General features: G+C 42.9%; 1 protein-coding gene across 1 annotated transcript; it reads right to left on the bottom strand.

The window, feature by feature from the left end:
- Positions 1-354: 354 nt before the first annotated feature.
- gle1 (GLE1 RNA export mediator) lies at positions 355-15,983 on the bottom strand. Its single transcript, XM_080765099.1, has 16 exons — positions 15,798-15,983; positions 14,744-15,046; positions 13,287-13,442; positions 12,410-12,558; positions 11,484-11,544; positions 10,671-10,784; positions 10,092-10,241; positions 9,739-9,964; positions 9,165-9,277; positions 8,008-8,220; positions 6,156-6,346; positions 5,640-5,769; positions 4,577-4,681; positions 3,854-3,936; positions 3,164-3,227; positions 355-1,400 (listed from the first exon to the last, which is right to left on the bottom strand). Exons 1-16 carry the CDS (start codon positions 15,894-15,896, stop codon positions 1,332-1,334), a joined length of 2,226 nt encoding a protein of 741 aa, XP_080621225.1. The 5' UTR covers positions 15,897-15,983; the 3' UTR covers positions 355-1,331.
- Positions 15,984-16,722: the final 739 nt, after the last annotated feature.

Raw genomic sequence — 16,722 nt, forward strand, 5'->3', positions numbered from 1 at the left:
TGAGGACGATTCTACAAATGTCTTCTAATCTAAATCCTGACAGTTTTCTGAAAAACCCTGTGGTTCTCAACCTTTTTCATGTCAAGGACCCCCAAGATTATATGTATTTGGCCGCCCCCCCATCTGAAAATATGTTGTTCCCGGGGACCCGCCCGGAAGCAAATATTTGAGTTAAAAACGTTCGCTCTGAAAGAATATTGTATTCAAAGATTTTCACGATTTTTCAAAAATAGACCTACGAGCTAAAGTATAACATAATGCTTAGTTAAAACACCAAAAGGGGTTCCCGACCCAAAATGGGTTAAGAGAAACCCCTTCAGAAGATACTGTTCCAAGGATTTCCCCTGCCTTCTCTCCACACATCTTGAAAGTAGGCAATGATTTCAATCAAGAAAAGTGACATTTTAATTTAAAATTCTAGGTCAGTTATGCATCGTGTGACGATACTAGGAGATGCATTTACATACGATACATCGAATTGTACAGTTTGTTAATCTGATAACAATCAGCAGTAGTTAAGTGGCATCTTAACTACTACAAAACAATTCTTAAATATGCATGAAAAGAAATGTACAACATAGTATTACTGTGTTGTCCAGGGACGTGCAGAGTGTTAGAGGGGGGCAGGGGATCAAATCCCTTAACCCATTTAGGCCTGACGACGAAATGAATAAAAAGTCTTCTGAAATAATATATAATTATGTTCAAAGATTTGTGCCGTATTTTCACGATTTTTCAAAAATAGCAGACCTACGAGCTTGTAGATGCTGCTGTATAACATAATGCTTAGTTAAAACGCCAAAAGGGGTTCCCGCCCAAAATGGGTTAAGAGGGCACTTTTGGACAAATACATGCGAAAATAGCAGATCTACAAGCTCACAATGCGTCGCGCTGCGACGCGTTGAGAGCTTGTAGATCAGCTATTTTCGGGGTGCAACCCAGCACTCTTTAGCTAGTGGAGATGCGGTGTGTACGACCTGGATTTCTAAACAAATTTGTTCAGTGTAAAAAACTGTGTTAATTTCCTTCACCATGTAGTAAATGCTGCATCCGTGGTCTGGAAAGGGCAAGGGCTGAAGCCCCCTTTGATGTCTATGTGTGCACGTCCCTGGTGTCGTCTATTATGGTTCGCTGACAAAAGGCTAGTAAAACATTTTCTCTCCGGTCAAAATGAAAGCGGTTAACATTTCATTGGCATAAATTCTAGCTTGCTGACGAAACAAACACTTTGACTTGGCGCATTATTAACCCACAGCAAACATGGATACATGGTACTAATGCAGGACTAGGGCCTTCTTCAGCACAGCAAAGCTCTTATGCCTCTCTTCCAATCATGACCTCCAGAAATGGGAGCTGAGCTGGCCTTTGGGCGGAGCGATCTGCCTGCTTCTTAATGACGTCTGTACGGAAGGACACAGAGAAAGGGCCTCAATACAAAACTAGTACTACGACGAAACATTTTCATAGACTACCTTTTTTTCACTGATAAAAACTACATAAAAACAAACCCATGATGACTAAAACTCCAACTAAATATACTGACAATTTCGTAAAAAAAAAAAAAGAACTAGACTAAAATGTTAGGAAGGGACTAGTGGACAAGAGATCCCGTATAAGTCATTTTACACTTGGTTGCATGCTTAAAATAGCAGATCTACAAGTGAGCAGTGAGCTTGTAGATCAGCTGTGTATGATATTGATGTTGAGCATGATATTATTTACCATCATTCCACCATGCATCTGTCAACATGTCCCTTTAATATTAACATTTATTTATTTATTTTTAATTATATTTGATTGACAAATGGGATTTCATAGACATGGTGACTTCTACAGCAAGTGTCAATGTTCTTTTTTTCCGTACACATAAGTTACTCATAACATTTTTAGAATAATATGTAAATTGCCTTGATGGGGGGATGCTATGTTCCATTTTTCCATACAGTATAAGCCGAGTGATGATGTGTCAGGGGAATTATGTTTACTGCAAGTTCAACGTTTGACAAATGCAGCACCCAATCGCCAATCCGCACTAGTTGTCTCTATAATGTTATCTGATGCCTGATGGATCCAAATGAGATGGAGAAATAACCTCCATTTGGACCTCTGGATGGGTGTGAAAGAAATCATGGGTCTGTTATTGCCAGTAAACGAATGGCAGCGTCATTTAAACTTCAGGTGCGTAGGCAGCATAGAGTGAGAGAGAGAGAGAAAGCATTTCTAGTAGAATAACCCATTTAGACATGAGCACGATTCTCTAAAAAGGCGTCTAAATCCTGACAGTTTTCAGAAAAACCTCATATTTCGGTCAGTGGTTCTCAAACATTTTCATTTTCAGGTGAAACTGAACGCTCATGAAAGGTAAAGCGATCCAATTCGGAGACCTAGTCCGATTGGCTCCTCTGGCCAATGGGACACCAAGAAGCGACGGGCAAAGCTGCCTGCCCTCTGGCCAATGGGGAAAGGGGAGAGGCACAACATTGATTCCCAGCTAAACTATAATCGATAAGATCTGTTGACAGCCCTAATTACTGTATCTATTATGTGTAATGTATTGTATACGCCCATTTCCATGAAGAAGATCCAGACGTGACCGTGAACGTTTAACTCGCGATAACCTCAGTGGGAGCATAATTATTAGTGTATCGTTTTATGTCTAGCGTCTGCTGGACTCCCAAGTGTCCAGTGTTGATTTCTGTCAGCAAAGTTCCATTTTAGTTTGAAGTCATAGTCTTTGGAATGAAACTTCATTTAGTTTTATTCATATTTTAGTCACCTGGAATGTTTTAATGTTAGTCTAGTTTTAGTCGACTAAATACCGCAAGATTTCAGTCGACTAAATCCACAGTCGATTTGGTCGACTGAAATGTGTTTTGTCGGGCCTTGATGCCGTCGTAATGGCTGATTTTACATTTTACACATGGAACCAAGTGTAAAATGACTTATACTGGATCTCCTGTCCACTAGTCCTTTCCTAACATTTTAGTCTAGTTTTTATTTGTTGACAACATTGTCAATACATTTAGTTTTAGTCGTCATAGCTTAGTTTTCATGTAGTTTCCGTCAGTGAAAAATGGTAGCCGACGAACATGTTTTCGTCGTCGTTTTAGTCGACGGAATCAACAGTGGAAGTGTCTCTCATTCAGAAGGACTTAGAACTCACCTCTAGAAATTCCTTGAGTCGAATGACGGAGCCCATTTGCCCTGTACCGGTTACAGCCTCAATCCTGGGAGAGAAACACACACAAAAGTTCCAGGTGAAAAACAAACTTTGGTGTCTACAGCCAGGCAACAGTTGCTGGTACGATTCCCCCGTCAGCTTCATTGTTGTTACCACTAAACTAGGTTTGTAACCTATTCTGGTGCGGGAACCCCTTTTGGTGTTTTAAGCATTATGTTACACTTTAGCTTTTGAAAAATAGCTCTACAAGCTCGTAGCGCGGCACCGAGTGCCGTGCTACAAGCTTGTAGGTCTGCTATTTATTTATTTTTATCGTGAAAATGCGGCACAAATCTTTGAATATATACTGTATTCTTTCAGAGTGAAGGTTTTTAACTCAAATCTTTGCTTCTGGGGGGGTTCCCTGGAACAACATATTTTCAGATGGGGGTCGGCGGCCAATTACATAACATTTTGGGGGTCCTTGACATGAAAATGTTTGAGAACGACTGACACAGAAACATGAGGTTTTTCAAGAAAACTGTCAGGAATTAGAAGACATTTGTAGAATCTTTTCTCAGGTCTAAATGGGGTTAATAATATTTACCAAATGGAGCACATTTACATGCAAGCACGATAAATGTATTTTGCCCACATGTTTTCTGGACGTAAAAAGGCTATACCGCCACGCACCTCTGCAAGTACTCCTCCTTGATGAGCAGGATGAGCTTCAAGAACTGCCCCTGATACTGCTTCATCAGAGCGTGGCCACACACCTGTGGGATTTATAATCAGCAACACATGGGACACAGTGAGAGGTTTACACCTGGTGTATATGCTGTATAAATATTTATATGGTATGCATTGCAGTGTTGATTTCGTCGACTAAAACTAAAACGAAAATGTTCGTCGACTACCTTTTTTCACTGACAAAAACTAAATTGAAACTAAATAGAAACTAAGACTAAATACATTGACAATTTTGTCAATAAATAAGAACTAGACTAAAATGTTAGGAAGGGACTAGTGGACAAGAGATCCACTATAAGTCATTTTTCACTTGGTTGCTTGCTGAAAATAGTCGATCTACAAGCTCACAACGCGTCGCACTGCGAGTCTGCGACGCATTGTGAGCTTGTAGATCGGCTATTTTCAGCAAGTGTAAAATCAACCATTACGGCGGCATCGAGGCCTGACAAAATAAATTGTAGTCGACGAAAATCACCTTTAGATTTAGTCGACTAAAATCTCATGACATATAGACGACTAAAACTAGACTAACACTAAAACATTCCGGGTGACTAAAATGTGACTCAAACTAAATGAAAACCATTCAAAAGACTAGGATTTTTAAAACATTTTTTTTTTTTTTGCTGCCAAAAACCAACACTGATGCATTGTATGAAGTGAACTCGCCTCCAGGAAGTCAAACAGCAGTGTTGCGGTGATGTCAGCCAGCGGCTCCATGTTCAGCATCTGAGCCAGCCAGCGCCAGCCGTGGTTCAAGCCATGAGGGTCAGGCTTGGAGGAAGCAGGGGCAATACATCAAAATGGAGTCAGAGAACATGGATTTAGCTACTCGACTCTGTTGAGCTGGTTTGTATGTGGCATATGTCGCAGTGATTGCACATGGTTTATATAACAAAAACACAAATAAAATGTCCCTTTTTCACTTTTTTAACTGAAGGAGTTTATGGATTAAAATGTTCCAGAAATTGATGCATGGGAAGTTCGCCATCACGCAGGTTAAAACGATACATCCAGGCCCCTTTTCCAGCGGGGTTGAACCGTTTTCAGTTACCCCGACTCATTGGCCTTGGAACGTCTCGGAATCCCCCCAGGAGGAAGTCACTAATTTTGCTCTGGAGAGGGACGTCTGGAGCTGTTGCCCCCGTGTCCCGACTACGGATAAGCGGTTTAAGATGGATGGATGGATCTTTTTTAAAACAATGTTTTATCATATAGGAAAACTATTGGTGGAGAGGTTTGTCTAACCCATGTTATGGTGATTGGACCGTAGCAGTTTGGGGAGGATCTTAGCTATAGGTCAATTGTATCTATGGAAGGCACTGCCAAATATCCAATGAAACCAGAGTCATGGAATAAAGCTCGCCCCTTATCCAATGAAACCAGAGTCATGGAATAAAGCTCGCCCCTTATCCAATGAAACCAGAGTCATGGAATAAGTCTCGCCCCTTATCCAATGAAAACCAGAGTCATGGAATAAAGCTCGCCCCTTATCCAATGAAACCAGAGTCATGGAATAAAGCTCGCCCCTTATCCAATGAAAACAAGTGTTATGGAATAAAGCTTGCCCCTTATCCAATGAAACCAGAGTATCGGGGACAAGTCTCACCCCTTATCCAATGAAACCAGCGTATCGGGGACAAGTCTCACCCCTTATCCAATGAAACCAGAGTATCGGGGACAAGTCTCACCCCTTACCCAATGAAACCAGAGTATCGGGGACAAGTCTCACCCCTGTCTTGGGGCCGTAGGGCCATCTCTGCTGTATGGTGGCGGCGTACAGGCGGATCATTCCAGACATTCTCTTCAGGAAGGCGTCCTGACCTTCGACCCCGTTGTCATCTACGCGGTATCCCAGAACCCTGTAGATGTGAGAACCACATGCTTGTGACACAGACAGGATAGACCCCATAAGAACCCAGAACCCTGTGTTGGTGTGAGTTTTTGACATTTCTCTCAAATGCAATTTTGAAGAAAGAAATATGGAACATAACATCTCTCCTCTCCTCCGTGTCATCAGTGCCCATACCAGAGGCGGGGTTGGCGAAAGGGCCTGTCTGTGTGGAGTTTGCATGTTCTCCCCGTGTCCCCTAGGGTAGGTACCCACAAATGTTCTCCCCGTGTCCCCTAGGGTAGGTACCCTCACATGTTCTCCCAGTGTCCCCTAGAGTAGGTACCCTCACATGTTCTCCCAGTGTCCCCTAGAGTAGGTACCACGTGTCCCGTGCGATAAGGGCACTACACTTACCTCTGGTAGTCCTCGACAGAGGTGCCGTCCTTCATAGGGGGGTAGTGGGGCACTGCGTAAGGGCACTTCTTGTGCAGGTGGGCCAGGATGAGCTCTCCCACGTTGGGGTGTTTCTCCCAAACCCCCGACGCCACGGCGGCGATGGGGAAGGCCGCTTCGTGGTGAGACGCCACCTCCTCTTCTCCTTGTTTCTAAAAAAAGATTTTAGAAGCTTTAGAATACTTTCCTGGGGGGGGGGGGGGTCTTTATGCGTGTAATATGTGGTTTTTAGATCATTTAGATTGTAGCAGTGAGGCACAGTGTCTCTGGTGTCATGGACACTGGGCTCACTGCTAAAAATCTAAATGATCTAAAACCACATATTAAAGACCCCAAGGAAAGTGTTAATCTTCTAAACGTCATTAACATATTATTTTTTTTGTAAAAAGGGTGAAGTGTCCCTTAAACTAGACCGGTGCCCGGTGGCTATTCTGTATTTAATGAATGTCTGGAATGTACTTCTCATCTAGTATCTAGGATGGTGATCCAGAAATATAAATTTCAAGCCCAGATTAGGAGTGTTTTATTCAGAAGGCGACAACTCATGTTTGTCAATGTTGAAATTCTATACTGGTGTTGTCATTGGGAGCCCCCTAGTGGCTTCCCTGCACACCTGCACCAATGCTTGTACACAGAGAGTTGTATATTCAATTATTCAGTGGTTTGCAATCTTCTTTGACCCAAGACCCAAAAACCTCTTAAACATTTGTTTTATATTTGATGGAATTCCTTTAATTTTTCATTGATTTCTTCTTTTGGGTTGCATTGTATGCTCTCAAGAGTTAAAGTATTGTTAAACATTACATCATTACAAGAAGTCTACACAATTAGAGAATGTAGAATAATTGTTTAATTGTTTTGATTAACATTTGCCTGTTATCTCTCCTATGGATGGTACCACATCAATACAGCATGGAATCTTATCTAACATCAACTAAATATTAGTTTATTTTAGGTCTTTGAGGCTAAATCTCATCAAATGGTGGTCCGTGGCTCAAATAAATGCTGAATAATAAATGCAATGGTTCCCAAAGTGGGGTCCGGGGACCCCTAGGGGTCTTTGAGAGACTTCCAGGGGGTCCCCAGCTAAATGATAGTTAGGAATCAAATGGACCCTTATGGGTCTGTAAGTCAGAGAATGTACAAATGGAACCAAATGGACACCAACGGGTCAATTTGGTTCCATTTTGTACACTCTCAGAGTTAAATTTACATTCATTTTACAATATACATTTGGGTCCCAGAGTGCCATTAAACGGGGGTCCGTAGCCTAATTCAGGACAAACATGGGAATTCTTGAAATGAAAAAAAATAATTGGTGAAAATCACCGTCTTCTCTTATGGGGCTTCCTTGGCATATCTTTTCTAATGGGGGGTTAATGAGTGTCAATTTGGGGGGTCCTTGACATGAAAAAGTTTGGTAACCACTGTAATAATGGGCCTCGATATTGAAAAGCGTTAACCCATTTAGACCTACCATCGATTCTACAAAAAGTCTTCTAAATCCTGACAGTTTTCTGAAAAACCCATGTTTCTATGCCAGTGGTTCTCAAACATTTCCATGTCAAGGACCCCAAATATAAAACGTTCGCTGTGAAAGAATATATATTCAAAAGGTTTGCGCCACATTTTCACGATTTCTCAAAAATAGCAGACCTACAAGCTTGTAGATCTGCTATTTTTCAATAGCTAAAGTAGAACATAATGCTTTAAAACACCAAAAAGGGGGTTCCCCTCCCACCCAGAATGGTGGTTGAAACCCCCACTGTTCCACACAACAAACGGGCCCGACCGGGCACTAGTAGTCACTCACCACAAACTTCTCGGCCAGCTTGTAGCTGACGTACTCCAGGCCCTTGGGGTGCTGCGAGGTGGACACGGACTTCCCCGCCGACACCACGGAGCGCCCGCACAGCAGCTTGTCAATCTTGTCAAAGATCTCCTTGAGCAGCGAGCCAGACGTGCTGGAGATCTGACTGACTGGGATGGTGGCCGCTTTCTGGAGCTCCATTCTTAACTTCTTCGTCTGAATCCATAAAAAAATATATATACAGTATATATAAAATAAAAGAAGGATTCGTACACAGTTGTTGATTTAGATTTGACACACAATTACAATGTGTAAGGACTTAGCAGACTTAACAAAATGCAAGGTTAAATTTTATCCAAGGCGTTTTACATACACCCATTCTCACACTGTGTAAGCACAGTGCACTGAAGTTTTTCTGTGCCCACCCCCACACACCACCGATGGCAGCGGAAACCATGCAAGGCACCAACCAGCACATCAGGAGCAATTAGGGGTTCAGTGTCTTGCTCAAGGACACTTCGACACCAACTCTATTCTACCGCTTGACAGCCAGAAGGGTCGTGTGAACGTTTATAGTGAAATGTGTGTTGGGAAACCCTTTCCAATCCAATCCACTTTATTTATATAGCAGCACATTTTACAACGCAAGGTTTTAAAGGAGAATTCCATAATACAAGGTTTTCTTACCTTTATTTGTAGTTGTTACGTAAAAGTGCATTATTGGCTAAGCCTATTTCCCCTACCATAAGCCCTCAATGGGGGTTGGGTTTTTGTGCTAATTCACTTATTTCCATCTAAATAAGTAGTAAAGTGTGCCGTTTGGGATACTATTTACATTTTGAAGACAGGATACTGTATATACAAAAACAGACGTTTCTACTCTGCCACAATGTTATGCTGCCCACACGGGCAGATGCAAAAGATACAAAGATGCTCACAGACAGTGTATTTGTAGGCTAGTCGTTAAGCAGCAGGAGGACGTTTGTTAGCGGCTCAACCACTGAAACAAAAACAATCGTCCTCTTTAAATAGTCCTTGTAGTAAGAGTTATTCCGTGTGCATACGTAGAGCCCATTGCTACTCCATTCCACGGCGCCGTGGGTGTGCAATGTTGTACAACATGAATACAGAATTGCGTGTACATGAATGCATGAGCCCACCTGCATATCCTTTGGGTCGTTGAGGTCCTCAAATAACTGTGCACAGCGCACAGCGTTGGCCTGCAGCTCCTTGTACCATTTCAGAGTGCTCTCTTCAGCTTTGGTCTGCAGACCTGTGGAAAGGAGAACCGTTACAAACCCTCCCTCTGACAACCTTAGCATATATATGTTGTTTTAAAAGCAAACAGTTTTGACTCAAATCTTTGTTTCTAAAATTTTTTTGATGGTGTTGGCGGCCAAATGGATATAATTTTGGGGGGGTCCTTGACATGAAAATGTTTGAGCAGCATTAACGGTTGCATTAAACAATAAAACAAAAATTATATAAGCACGTAGCGCGGCACCCGCGCTATGAGCTTGTAGATCATTAGCTAAAGTACAACATAATGCTTAAAACACCAAAAGGGGGTTCCCGTCCAGAATGGTTTAAAAACCAGGAAAAGACTTCTTGGTCTTGCCACTCGTGGGCAAGAAGCAACTTTGTGACGCGACAGTGTGGATGCAGTCTCTCTCTCTTCCAACTCCCCTGACGATGACAGGGGAGTCTGTTTTAACTCTGTGACGACGGTCTCACCTCTCCGCTGTGCCTTCTCCTTGGCTGCGATGGCCGCCTTCTTCCTCTGCTCCTCCTGCTGCGCATGCAGCTCCGCCTGCGCCTGGCGGGCCTCGTGGTCCTGCTGCTCCTTGGCCTTCCTCTCCTGGGCCTTGGCCGTCTCCTCCTGCGTCAGACGGACCAGAGCGCGCATCTCATGGAGGGCCCGCTCTGCTACGGCCATGTCCTCCACGCTGCAGAACTCACCCTGGGAACCATACATTGATATGTTGTTGGGCGATTAGCCCGGAGCATTAAGGACATCACCGCCAGTATGATGGCCTCCATATATATTTGTCAGTCAGACAGACAGACAGACAGACAGACAGACAGACCTCATTGGTGGTGCGCACCACCTCGGACACCTGGGAGCAGAGCTGGTTGCCGCGGGTGATGTAGGCGGGGAGGTCTGGCGGGGCGGGGCCCGTGATCTGGGCCTGCACGGCGGCCGGCTCCAGCAGCTGGTTGAGCTGCAGCACCTCCTCCTGGATGGTTTGGAGTTTTAGTCATAGTCTCTTTGAACAGTTTTCATATAGTTTTAGTCACATTCGACTAAATATCGTAAGATTTTAGTGGACTAAATCTACAGTCGACTAAAATGGATTTCGGGCGGGCCTTGATGCCGTTGTAATGACTGATTTTACACTTGGAAAATAGCCGATCTTTCGGCTATTTTCAGCATGCAACCAATATTGTAAAATGACTTACAGTATAACTGGATCTCTTGTACGCTAGTCCCCATCTAACATTTTAGTCTAGTTTTTATTTGTTGACAAAAGTGTCAATGTCTTAGTTTTAGTCCTCACAGCTTAGTTCGGGTCCAAACACGTTGGTTTAATACAGTTTTCCTCTTTTTTTTTAAACTATTAAGTGTTACCCCGGATCTCCGGTACTTTTTTCTCCTTCTCCAGTACCTGGATGGTGTTGAGGTTGCGCAGCCTGTCGCGGCCCTCCGACTGCCGCGTCCGCTCCGACTCGGCATCGCGCACACGCTGCTGCTCCGCCTCCCTCAGCCGCAGGTTCAGGATCTGGGGGGGGGGGGGCACGTACAGGACGGTGAAATAATCATAGGGTTACACTTGAAAATTGTCATTATTCATCATCGTCGCACACTTACTACAAACACTACAAAACGTGCAGCCAATGAAACGCAACGCGACGCTCCGGCGTTAACCCGGTCGATTGCAAATTTGCCAACGATGGACCTCTACCACAGATTTTCAAGAACGGCCTGTTATAGCGCCACCAGGAGGCCGACTTTTGTAAAAACACATTTTTGGATATTACTCCTCCAGATTCTGTTCAAAAATCCTGCAAATCGTTGCAGGAAATCGTCTTGCACACTATAGTCATGTGTGCAAGACATATCCGTCCGATATTTCATATTCCATCCTAATTGGCTAATATTGGCTTGCAAAGTTTGCAGGATTGGTCCATTTCAAACAAAAAGCCTCAAATCATGAACGCAGCGTGCAATTTACGTGAAATCTTTCACAGACTTTCCTACTAGGCTGAGGAATATATCCCACCCTTTTCATTTCATTTTGTTCGACTAAATCAACTGTAGATTTAGTCGACTAAAATCTTATGATATTTATTCGACTGAAACTAGACTAACACTAAAACATTCCAGGTGACTAAAACTAAATGAAAACTATTCAAGAGACTAAGAACTAAAATTTGCTGCCAAAAACACCAGTGCACACAACACAGACCATCCATCCTACCTTCATCCTGTGTCTTTGCTCTTCCTTCAGCTTCTCATGGCGCCCGATGCTCTCTTTGGTTCTGCCAGAAAAACAGAAACAGAGCTTTTTGATCAGGCCACGGACGGGACGGTGAAATAATCCTTTTTGATCAGGCCACGGACGGGACGGTGAAATAATCCTTTTTGATCAGGCCACGGACGGGACAGTGAAATAATCCTTTTTGATCAGGCCACGGACGGGACGGTGAAATAATCCTGTTTGATCAGGCCACGGACAGGACAGTGAAATAATCCTTTTTGATCAGGCCACGGACGGGACGGTGAAATAATCCTTTTTGATCAGGCCACGGACGGGACGGTGAAATAATCCTTTTTGATCAGGCCACGGACGGGACGGTGAAATAATCCTTTTTGATCAGGCCACGGACGGGACGGTGAAATAATCCTTTTTGATCAGGCCACGGACGGGACGGTGAAATAATCCTAGGGTTACACTTGAAAACGTGCTTCAAATAAATCTGTTTCTATGTCAGTGGTTCTCAAAGTCATTCATGCCCAAGACCCCGTCATGTAAATGTATTTGGCCGCTGACCCCCCTTCTGAAAATATGTTTCCAGGGATCCTCCAGAAGAAAATATTTGAGTTAGAAATGACTGAAAGAATATATATATATATATATATATATATATATATATTTACATTTTTAACTCAAATCTTTGATTCTGGTGGGTCTACTCTCTGGAACAACATATTTTCAGATGGGGGTCGGCGGACAATTGCATATATTTTTGGGGGTCCTTGACATAAAAACGACTGATAGGGTCATAGGGTTTTTCAGCTGAAGACGTTTGTAGAATCGGCCTCAGGTCTAAATGGGTTTAAAAACAAACACATCACAACAAAACACATTTGAATAATGATGATTGTTTAGCGTGCAGTACGTACTCTCTGTTCATCATGTCCATCATGCTCTGGTGCTCCTGTCGCTGCTTCAGTTCCATCAGCTCCTCGAAGCGTTTCAGCTGCTCAGACTCGCGGTTGGCCACGGAGGCCACCAGACGCTCCTGCATCTCCTGACGAAGATTCAGCTCCGTCTACACACACACACACACACACGGTTCAGAGTCTTGCTCAAGGACACTTTTGCCTTTCTGTGTGGAGTTTGCATGTTCTCCCCGTGTCCCCTAGGGTAGGTACCCTCACAAAAACATGCAGTAATCCTGGTCTCTAAACTGCCTCCCCCTGGCCAGCCGGGGCGCCTGATGGAGGGGAAAGGAACTGGTTGGAATAACGTGTTCCTTCCACACGCTACGTCCAACCAGGGAAACTCCCCCTTGTCAGGTGTAAAGGAGCAACTTGAACACTCAAGCATGAAGAAAGCATGAGTTCAAGTCCGTTGCTCTCCCCAGGTTGGTGGAGGATGTGTAGAGCCCAGGATCACATTAGATGATTGACACAGGGGTGAAAAATGGGTTACAAAAAATATATATATATAAATTAAAAAAAGGACACTTTGACACTAACTCTGGGGAGAGCCCACAGGGATCGAACTGGGAACCTTGCGGTTGTCTATTGGTGCTTTAAGCATTACGTTATACTATGAGCTTGTAGATCTGCAATTTTTTGAAAAACTGTGAAAAATATGGCGCAAATCTTTCAATAATATATATATTCTTTCAGAGCGAACGTTATTAAACTCAAATCTTTGCTTTAATTACATAATAATTCTGTGGGTCCTTGACATGAAGTAGTTTGAGAAACAGTTTCAGAAAAAGTGAATGGATTTAGGAAAAGATCATTAGTGACTTTTAGCGTTAACAACCTTGGCCTTGGCACGGTGCTTCTCTTCGCATATGCGGATGCAGCCAGCTGTCTGCGTAGCTCTGGGAGAGACCAGCGAGATGGTGGGCGTTGGCGGCCGACTCGACGCGGGACTGAGACCCTCTCCGGGACCACTCCTCCCATCGTCAGCAACAACCTGCAGAAGATCGTTAATTAGGCCTGTCACAATTATTATTACCACATTATCGTCTCATCGCATCTATTTGAGTTAATCGCTATCATTTTGTCATAATCATCATAATAGTTTCCATGTTGAACATTTGTCATACATTAACCCATTTTGGGGCGGGAACCCCTTTTGGTGTTCTAAGCATTGGTATACTTTAGCTATTGAAAAATAGCAGATCTACAAGCTCATTTGTGCCGCGCTACGAGCTTGTAGGTCTGCTATTTTTGAAAGATCGTGAAAATGCGGCACAAATCTTTGAATATATATTCTTTCAAAGCGAACATTTTTAACTAAATGTTTTGCTTCTGAGGGGTTCCTGGAATATCATATTTTCAGATGGGGGTCGGTGGCAAATTACATATCATTTTTGGGGTTCTTGACATGAAATATTGAGCACCACTGATACAGAAACATGGGTATTTCAGAAAAATGTCAGAATCTTTTTAAATTTCATGCCTTAATGACGAAAAGGCCTTCCAAAATAGGAACGTAATGTAAGTTGTAATCACCGATCAACGCAAGTGTCATCTTGTTGGCTTGTGGTGGACACTTTTGTTTTTGCCACGGATGTACCAAACGACCGGACGATAATATATAAACACTTAAAGAGCTACTGTAGCCCCCGAATGACCATAACAGGTCTGTAACTCTGAGACTGAACTACATTTATTTGTACACTCTGCTTGCAAATAAACCATTTGAGATCCAATAATAATAATAATAATCTGATAATGTGCCTTATTAGTGTCATAAATCTGTGTCAGAAGAAAGAAAACGCGGAGACTTGACATTCAAGTAATTGGCTTATTGTTATAATCAAAATAAGAACACTGACATGACACATTTTGTCCGTGTAGTGTACGGACATTATTGATGAATGAATGTGACAAAGATATTCAGAGAAGACCAGGGTTGTAAATAGGTTTTCAATGTAATGAGTCCCAGGGACATTTTATGAGTTAAGAGTCATATTTTGCCATTTTTACAAATTTGCCATTTCATTTCATATGGTTATAATGTGGTTATATCCATGTAGAAAACAGAAGAGGAAATGATTATTATAACTAAAGCTAGCAAAATAAACTAGAATATAAAAAAAAACAGTACAGTAGTGCATCCCGTGGATGCAGAGGTCGTTGTTTTATTGCGTCCCTTAAACTATAAACTGCGTTTGGGAATGCAAAATGCACCCCATTTTTAATCTCTGGAAGACCCAGGGGGGGGGGGAAAGAAAAGTTTCAAGTGAACGGGGAGATCGCGCGACTTGCCTGTTCCGTGTCAGTCTTTGAGGAAAGGGCCACAACAAGTGGAGTGGATGATGAAAGACCACCGAGGTTTGGTGGAGGAGGAGGGGTTGCTGTTGTTGACGACGACAGAACTGGGCTCAGAGACAGTGGAGATGATGACGGGATCTCCTCACACGGACTGGAGTCACGGGAGACATATCCTCCTCCTCCCAGGGAGCAGGCCTTATTGCTGTTGTTCTGGTGCACTCTGGGACTGAGTCTTTTCAAGATGAACCCGGACAGAGGGGACAAGCTGGGGACATCGTTGTAACCCGCTAAAATATCCTGTACGGGACACACACATTTCAGACCTCAACGCAATCTAAAAATAATCTGATGGGCCGGTGTATAAATGGTGGATCTATAATATACACATACATACACACACACACACACACACACACACACACACACACACACACACACACACAGTGTGGGTTCCAGGTGGTCCCCAGCTAAATGATGGAAGAGTTGGTAAACAAATGGACTCTTGTAGATCTTTAACTCTTGAGAGTGGAAAATGAAACCAAATGGACACGCTTTACGCCCTCAAGAGTTAAATTATTGTTATCCATCTGCATTACTTCATTTACAGGAAGTACAAGCATGTTTGTAAAATAATTGTTATTTTGATCAACGTTTGCCTGCTGTTATCTCTCCTAATGGTACCAATGGTTGCCTGCTGTTATCCTATCCAACGACAACCAAATATTCTTTCGTTTTAGTGGATTTAGCTAAATGTCATCAAACGGTGGTCTGTGACTTAAATGGCGAATAAATAATGATTATGGACCTTCATTGGTATGAAAAGGGTTGAAAACCACTGCATTGATAATAAGTTAGCGCGTAACTAACTCGACTTAGGGAAGATTACTCTGGGGAAGATAATAAGAAATCATGTTTTCTGGAAGCTAGCTAGCTGTTTAATACTTAGCCCTGGTCCAGTGCTTACAGCGAGTCTCTCTCTGACAGAGAGAGACTCGCTGTAAGCACTGCCCAGGGCTATTTAATACTCAACACTAGCAACCTTACTCACCTCGCCCTTTTCTGGCCACTCCGTATTATATTTGAGTTTTCCTTTTGATGAGTTTTTCAAGGCATCTAATGTTTCCCATCGTAGACTTTCAGCAGGCATGATGATGATGATGATGGGATCTAAAAACTGAGCTGTGAAAACGTTGAAGCGGCTAGCAAAGAGAGTATGGGGGCTAGCAAGGCTGAGGCTAGCCGGGGGCCGGAAACAAGTTCAAACAACCCAGATGCAATAACAGTCCGACGTGCAACTGTATGAACGTGAGTATGGTTCCGGGCTATCTATGGGTTACTCCTTTTATTTGACTATAAAGTCGGTTAAAAAAATGTAGAGCTGGGAAAGAATACCTATGGATGGATGGATGGATGGATGGATGGATGGATAGATGGATGGACGGATGGACGGAAGGATGGATCCTCTCCTCCTCCTCCTCTCTCTCTCTCTCTCTCTCTCCTCTCCTCTTTTCTCTCTCTCTCTCTCTCTCTCTCTTCCCCCTCCTCTCCTCTCCTCTCCGAACTGTTATGGTTATCTCTTTATATTATTGTTTTACAAAAATGTCCACCACAAGCCAGCATAGCAATGACCCCCGGTCAGCTTTAATACATCGTTTTGTTACATTAGAGAAACAAATGAACAGATCATTGAACTGCGTGGGTTTGGGAAACTTTAATTCTATAGTTTATTGAGAAGTCTTATTTTGAATCGTCTTTCATCCATATTCTTCAGTAAGCATACACTAAATTCACTGCCTGGGACCTTCATTTCAAGTACCCCCAAATTGACACCAATCAACCCCCATGCATTTGCTGATTTGTGATCCAGTTTTCTCACAGATGTAAAGTGTATTTTAGTATTTATTTTGATTAAAAATATATAGCTTTTTTTTTAAAACAAAGAGTGGCTAGAGCTTAGGATCAACATCGCTGCA

The sequence above is a fragment of the Protomyctophum bolini genome, assembly GCF_963924005.1.
Source record: "Protomyctophum bolini genome assembly, chromosome: 6".
NCBI lineage: Eukaryota > Metazoa > Chordata > Actinopteri > Myctophiformes > Myctophidae > Protomyctophum > Protomyctophum bolini.